A 7,613-nucleotide genomic window follows, 5' to 3' on the forward strand; every position below is an offset into this window, starting at 1 on the left:
ATGGCTGGTGCTGAGGTCACTGTGTCGTCAGGGCAGCTTATGATGGTGAAGAAAAAGGAGGGCGAGTGTAGTGGCAACAACCATAAGACTCAAGTCATCCTGCAACTGCAAGGGTAACATGGTTTATGGATTTTTTTTTTTTTTAATTTTTTTTCCTTTAATATTTATATTAAATAAAGTGGCTTTTACATTCACGTTTTATCCAAACTGTAATTTCATTTTGAAATTTAAAGAATGAGATTTGAGACAATACAGAGAAAAAATATTCAGACAAATGTTCAAAAAGCAAGCAAACAAAAAGGTTTACATACAGGTGCCGTTAAGTGAATGATTCTTCTATATGTGTGAATATGTCGCCATCTACAGGCTAAATGATGACACTGCCGACACTGGCACCACAGTCCTAGCCATAGAGACTCATCAAGGCAAGTAAAGACACGCTGTCCATATCAAACTTTATCACTCCAACAGTAATTGAATATGATACTGTTATGACAGGACAAATTGAGAGTCACTGCGGACAATCATGGTTATTTTGTTGTTCTGGATTACTTAGAAGACAGTCAAGCAGAGGGAGACGAGATTGAGTACGGCTACCCCATCACATGTGGAGACAATAGGGCAGTGCTGCTGTTTAAGAAGTTTGTTTGCCCTGGAATCAATGTCAGATGTGTCAAAGTAAGTTGACTTGTTTAGTGTGTTCAGGAATGAAGTAATAGCTTATCACTACTTTGTTAAATGTTTCTCACACATGAAAATTATTTCCACATAAATGCTGTGTTTGCATAGTCCCATTTACCTTCAATAGATTCTTTAAAATATGTTATTCATTCATAAATACACTTATACATTAAGTATTATTATATTTAAAAATGTAAAGGTTTTTTTTTTCCTACTAGGAACAGACAAGTGAAGAAGTGTCTTGTTCAAGAAGCCATATACACTATTGGTGCTGCTGAATCCTGGGTTCCTGTACCCCTCTCCTTTACATTTATACCCATTAGATCTAAATGTTTACATCATAGATGAATGGGGTAAACAGTGAACACTTATCTATACTTGTTCAAAGTGCTTGTTAAACAATTTCACAATGTGAAAAATTACCCAAATGTCCCATGATCTGACAGAGTGTATTATGCACCATCCAACCAAATACAAAAACAAAGCCGAGTAGAATCCAGTATGCAGCTTTTAATATATCTCACTCTTTTATTGTTGGCCTTTGCTAAAACTTATTAGGTTATCCTGTTATGCTTTTTCTCTTTTTAAGAACTGGGAGACTTAATGTCTTCTGCCACGCTTTTCATAGATAGGTGTACACATGTAGCAGATTCATTTTTATGTCCAATAACAAAGCAAACAGTATATATTTCAGCTGTTACGTCGAACATATCCCCCATCATATAATCACATGGGAAAATCATTATTTTTGCACATGACAGGTCAAGAAGTCTGAGCACAAACTGTTCTTTCTGTAAGTAGTCTGCCACTGAAACTGCCCTGCTCAGGATAGGAAGACTCTCTGGTGTGTGATAGGAAGTGCACAGCTCATCAGCTCATCTCAGAGGAAGCTTTCTCCTCACTTTGTGACAAATATTCCTCCAGGAATACCAGAGATTATGCAAGATCATAGAGAACTTCATACACACTCAGGACATTTTTTTTTTTTTACAGTCCTGCTGTTGGGGAAACACTGCAGGACTGTTAAGATTGGCAAATTGCTTTTAGCCTTAATTAGGTAAATAAATGTGTATTACTCCTTCTCACTTTGGCTGCAGTAGCACACACATGTATGCACACATGCACATTCATAACATTTGTTATACATAACAAATCTTTCATGTACATCACTTTATTTTCATTGTCGCTTTAATTTTAAATGTAATGGGATGAATTATAAAGTGTCTTTGACTCGCCGTGTGTCATAAAAAGCTTTTTCTTCATTTTTTTACAGTTTAATGACCAGCTCATCAGTCCGAAGCAGTTTGTGCACCTGGCAGGAAAAGCCACTCTGAAGGACTGGAAGAGAGCCATCAGACTGGGAGGGGTTATGCTCAGGTACATTTGACATTAAAGATGTTAAATAAACATCTCTCCCTTTTTGGTATATGTGATTTGCCTCTATGCTGGCTTTGCTCTGCTGTGTCGGACTTAAAGTGACAGTCCTTAAAAACCACTCAGAGTCATGGTGAGAACAACTTGAACCATCTTTCATTCATGTAAATTCCAGCTGCATTACTGTCTGTTTGTGACTGTTTGCCACTACATTCCTGAGTCAGTGGGTAAGCGGAATTATGATCATGGCGGCATCAAATGTCTCGCATGTAAGCCGCCATGTGCTACCTCGCTCCTCTTTATCGTGTTTGCTCTTGTTGTTGGTGTAACTGGAAAGCAACACACAGAACTCAATAGGCAGTATCTGCTCTTTTGATCTGCTTTCCTCCTGAGGGTATATCAGCCAGCTCAGTGTCAAACAAAACCGCTGGGAAGCTGCTGGGATTGTTTGGCAAATTCTCTCCTCGTATCCCTCTGCGCCAGCGAAGCAAAAACATTTTCTCAAATACTTTGCAGCCTTATTGTAACCTGCTTGTCCTCCTTGCAGGAAAATGATGGACTCTGGCCAGATAGATTTTTACCAGCATGACTCCGTGTGCAGCAACACCTGCCGCAGCACTAAATTCGATGTGCTGATCAACAGCACGCGTCCTCCTCCGGGGACCACGGTGCAGCCAAGCCTGTCATGTCTGGCTCTCGACCCTGTTGGAGGACAGGTGCCTCCCTTGACAGGTAGATTTCAGTTGGCATTTACAGTTGGTCTTTCTCTCCCCCCCCTTCCCACATATGCCTGAGCTGCTGTTCACTAAGAGGACAAAGTAAACACTTGAAAAGCACTTGAAGATCATACATTTGTAACAAAGAAAGGATTTTCTTTGTGTTTGTTGGGCTTAAGGGTAAAGAAAACAGAAATGAGCTGAACATTTAGAAAACAATGAAAGAAATCCTCCTTTAATTGTGTCTCCGCTACAGGCTCTTGTGTTTTAAAGTTGCTTTATTGGGCTTTTATTAATTCATTTCTTTGGTTTTATTTCAGGTGAGGTTCATAGTGCAGCAGGAGTAGAGGAACCCTCGGAGCACAAGTTTAATTCCTCAGCAGAGCGGAGTAATGGTCAACCCCGGCTTGTAAACGCCACAACAGCCAATGGACATTCTGCCAAGCGAAAGAGGGACGACACACCCGGTGAATATAAGCATGTACTCAGAATATGTGAGGCTGATCATACATTATGTCTGAATGGTAAAACTGATAGCATGTGCTATTAACCTGCAGTGCTTCACTGTGGTGTAATCATTTCCTACTCTGGGGCCAATAGTCTGAAATGCTTATCCATGGCATATCCACTGTAAAGTGAAAGCTAATCTAGAGCCAAATGGAGAAAATGCTTCATTTTTGTCTCTAACAGCAAACTTCATCCTTGGTTTCCCTAAACAGTCAGAGTCACTCTGTTACAAATGACTGCTGTTGTGACCTGTTAGTTAAAAAGCAAAGTTAAACCACTGTCCTAATCCAAATTTGGTAACTAAAACACAAAAAAATGACTGTTTTAAACACTGACCAGATGCTCTCTAAGTAGCTTGTTGACCATTAAACTCTGTGGACAAAGCAAGAGCATTTACAGACTCCAATCAGGTGTCAATCAAAAGGTAATGGAACTGACTTAATTCTGAAGTCCCGGTCCTTTACATGCGTAGCACTTATAAGAGAGAATAAATGAAACATGAGGCACAGCTGTCATGATGAAGATGCAGCTGCAGTATGTAGAAATATACTGAAGAAAGAACATTTTGAAAATTAAAGTTTCACCTCACTGAACTTATCTGGATTGTTTTTGTCAGGAAAGTGACAATCAGTGGATTATTGTGTGGCATTTTAGGAAAATTGCCTCCATTTTATCATCTTTCTTTTTATTGTTTTTGGCGTTGGTTGTAGTCACTTTGGTGACAGTATTGCAAAGTACTCTGTATTAATTTAATCTCAAGAATCTTAGCCTTCCACTGATGTATTATTGTCGTGCAAGAAGCAAGGTTGTGCATGAAATAGCCGACACTACAGGGATATGTGCTGTGTTTGGAAGCTTTGTAAGTCAGTGGTATAAATGCAGTTTTGTGACTGTCACAAAACTGTGACTGTGAATTTAGTATCAAAATTTGGGATATAACAGATATTTTAGTTTCTGGAGTGATGGAAGTGTCAAGAATGAATTTGCATGCCCTTTATCTTGGGTCAAGTCTTTGATTAAAAAAAATGTCTAAGACTTTTTTTTTTTTTTAATTTTGGAATTGGCACAATTCTCCAGAGGCCTTATATTTATGAGGAGTGTTCTTTCATGAGTCGTCCTGCAGTTGTTTCAAACTGTTTGACCTCTTTGACACAGCAAGTCACTGAACCTTTGAATCTGCAGTTGTGGGACGTTCTGTCACTCCTGCACACTGTCCTTAAAAACATGCTGACCGCAGGCAGGCAGGCAGGCAGGCAGAGAGTCATGTCCCTTTATATAGCAGCTGACATTTCCAGGTGTGACTGCTTCTTGCTGGGACTGAGCTTTGATTTAAGGGTTTTAAAGGTGACCTAATTCGGCATTGTTCCAGGTGGACCTCAGTTTGTAAAATGGCCTGCGGCGATCTTGTGAATGGCCACTTGCAGTGTCTTGCTGCACATGCAGTATTATTGCTCAGTACTGTGCCTGGAAAGAATGGACAATTCTTAGACAGGGCACTCAGCTTGTAGCTTTACACCCACTTTCCAGAGTTATTCATCCCAGTTGTGTGCATTCTTAATATGCAGGAATAAATTAAGACATGATAGCTGTAATATTAACAGTTGTGCATGAATATCTATCTATCTATCTATCTATCTATCTATCTATCTATCTATCTATCTATCTATCTATCTATCTATCTATCTATCTATCTATCTATCTATCTATGTGTGTGGGTTTGTGTGTGAGCAACAATACGTAACTCAAATATTCTCCACTTCTTTTTTTCAGTTATGTACAGATCCCGAGTAATTTTTCATTCCCCTTCAAATCTGTCCTGCCCTCCTTTCCTTTTCCACCAGCACCACTTTCCTAACCCATTTTCCTCCTCTTTTCTCTCCACATCTGTCACCCATTTAACATCCTCTCTCCAAGCTGCACCTCTCGCACTTCCTTTATCTCTATTTCTTTTACATTTCTTCCAACCTTGACATCTCCCTCTGTGTTTTCCTCCTCACTTTATTACTCTTTCAGCGCTTCGACTGACTTCAAGCCTCAGCCCCAGACATCTCCCCGGCCTCTCTTCTCCACCTTATTTATCCAAGATTTCTTATTTATTTGTGCTTTCTTTCTTTTCATCTGATTTGTCCCCTCCAGAATGTATATGTTCACACCTCAATATTGTAGTGGTGCAAATCGTGCTCTTAATTTCCCTGTGGCCATTTTTATACTGTGTAATAAAATGGAAAACACACAGTTTCAGAGTTTTCAACTAATTTCTAAAATTTCTCACCTAAATTCTGCTCTTTAGATGGAGTTCTGGGTATGTGGAGGGCTGTGGCAGACTCAGGGCTCATGGGGGACGTCCTGTCTGGTCTTAAGACTGAAATACTAACCACTCTTAAAGGAGTTGAACTTCGCAGTGAGAGGGCAAACCTGCAAGAGACGGGTAAGTTCCCACACGGTAAAACTGATATATAATAAAAAATATCACTCTTTTTTCAATGAAAAGTCCATTTCTAAACCTGGTTTGAGAGTAGAATGTTATTATGGACAAATTAGTAGACTTATTAACCTTTGCAGTCAGCCTTTTATGTTTGTTTTTTTGTCAGATGCCATCGTACTTAATTCCTTGTGTGAGATGTTTGGGCTTTTAGACTCAGTGAAACAAGCTCTGGGCCTGAAGCAGATTCAGAATGAAGAGAGCAGAATCTGTAACAGTGTTTATGGTGAGAAAGCCTCCAAAGCCAATAAACAGTCCACACGATGATACCCCCTTGGTTTCTAGGAACTAATATCTTTTTTTTTTGTAGTGTTGGATGACGTCTTGGAGGATCAGAGAAAGCAGATTTCCTCTCAAAGCAGATCTTACAAAACTTCAAACACCTTAAAACAACTTCGACCTCATCGTCAAACCCAGTCGAGCAGGCGGACCCAGAACCTCCTAACCTCCATAAAGAGGAGCACAGTGATCCACCCACTCTCTGTTACTGGTTTATGCGCTGCATCCTATGGCCAGCTCTTCCCGCATTCCTCTGCCGCTACGGGCCACCGTCAGCATGCCAGAACTGGCAGGACGGACAAAGATAGTAAATGTGGCACACCGAAGAAGGAGCAGGATATCAACCAGGAGAGGGTTGACCATCTGCAGCATGAGGAAACCTCAGGGATGAACAAAGAAACTGGACAGAGGACAGTAAAGCTTCTGGGAGAGTCCCACATGAGAAGTAAGGAGGTGAAGGAGACAAAAGACTGAGAACATTATAACAGGGAGAAAGAGATAAAAGAATAAACTAGTGGGATGCAGGGTTTCTGTGGGTTAAATCAAGCAATGTGCAAGAGACTAAAAGAAGTCGTATAGTGAATAAAACAATGTGAAGTGTTTTTTTTTTTTTTTCATCTTTTTGAGGAGTTTGCTGTCATGGTGCTTGCTCTGCAACATTTCCAAGCAGGTGGTGTATGACAACATGAAGCACACGAAGCCTGGGACTCTGGAATTCCCAGAAGAACTTTGCATTGAAAGAAGACGGTCACTGTCACTGACCTTTCCTCTCTGTGGTTTTAATAGTCGGGCTTGCTGGTGTTAGACATGTCTCTGGTTTTAGGCACATTTTTCTAACATAGAAAGAACTCGAGCTGATCGGGTCTTTCAATGATTAATCTACAATACATATAATCTGCAGTGTTTTCTAATCTGCCCTCTGTGTTTTGGTTTGTAAAATATACAGTCTTTTGCAGTATCAACATGTCATTTTGAGCTTTGAGAATTTACTACAGATGCTATTTGTTAGTATTTTTAAAATAACTTTGTATTTATACCTTAACAACTACATGAGATAATAAAGCTGGCTATGAAAATGGTCACTAACTGCAACACTAAAACACAAAGTTCTGGCTTGTCTTGTGGTAACAGGACTCTGTGTAAGGTTTTGTACATATAAGGTTAAAAAGTTCTGAACACATGAGGTCGGATTCTATTTTAAACTCTTTGATGATGGCGTTTTGTCTTACCTAAGAGCTGCTATCCTCTTTATCAATAAAACATATTTATAGTATTTATAGTTTAAATGTTCATTTTGCGGGTTAAGATAATTATTTCTTTGTTACTCGGCTTTAATGTAAGTGTGCATGAGACGAGCCTCAGATCGATGCACCATGAACACACTACCTGAGGAATAGATTATATTTTTATATGACAACAATATGTAAATGTGACAGAACTGTTTCCTGTTGCAGGATTGTTTGTATGTATGTGTGCTAAATTTACCAATCTTCTCTATAGAGTGTTTATTGTATTGAACTATAAAAGGGAATTATATTTTGTGATCAAGTTTGATTTAAGTTCCCAAAGGTTTA

The 7,613-nt window shown here is 39.4% G+C and overlaps 1 protein-coding gene across 1 annotated transcript; it reads left to right on the top strand.

Annotated features, from left to right (window-relative positions):
* Positions 1 to 6,513, top strand: LOC306756403 (glucocorticoid modulatory element-binding protein 1-like; the record flags this gene model as incomplete). Its single annotated transcript, XM_079241131.1, has 9 exons — positions 1 to 113; positions 367 to 425; positions 557 to 678; positions 1,955 to 2,058; positions 2,603 to 2,787; positions 3,092 to 3,238; positions 5,569 to 5,706; positions 5,870 to 5,986; positions 6,071 to 6,513. The coding sequence occupies 9 exons, from the start codon at positions 1 to 3 to the stop codon at positions 6,511 to 6,513; spliced, it is 1,428 nt and encodes a 475-aa protein (XP_079097257.1).
* Positions 6,514 to 7,613: the final 1,100 nt, after the last annotated feature.

This window comes from Telmatherina bonti (genome assembly GCF_933228915.1).
Source record: "Telmatherina bonti genome assembly, chromosome: 5".
Taxonomy (NCBI): domain Eukaryota; kingdom Metazoa; phylum Chordata; class Actinopteri; order Atheriniformes; family Telmatherinidae; genus Telmatherina; species Telmatherina bonti.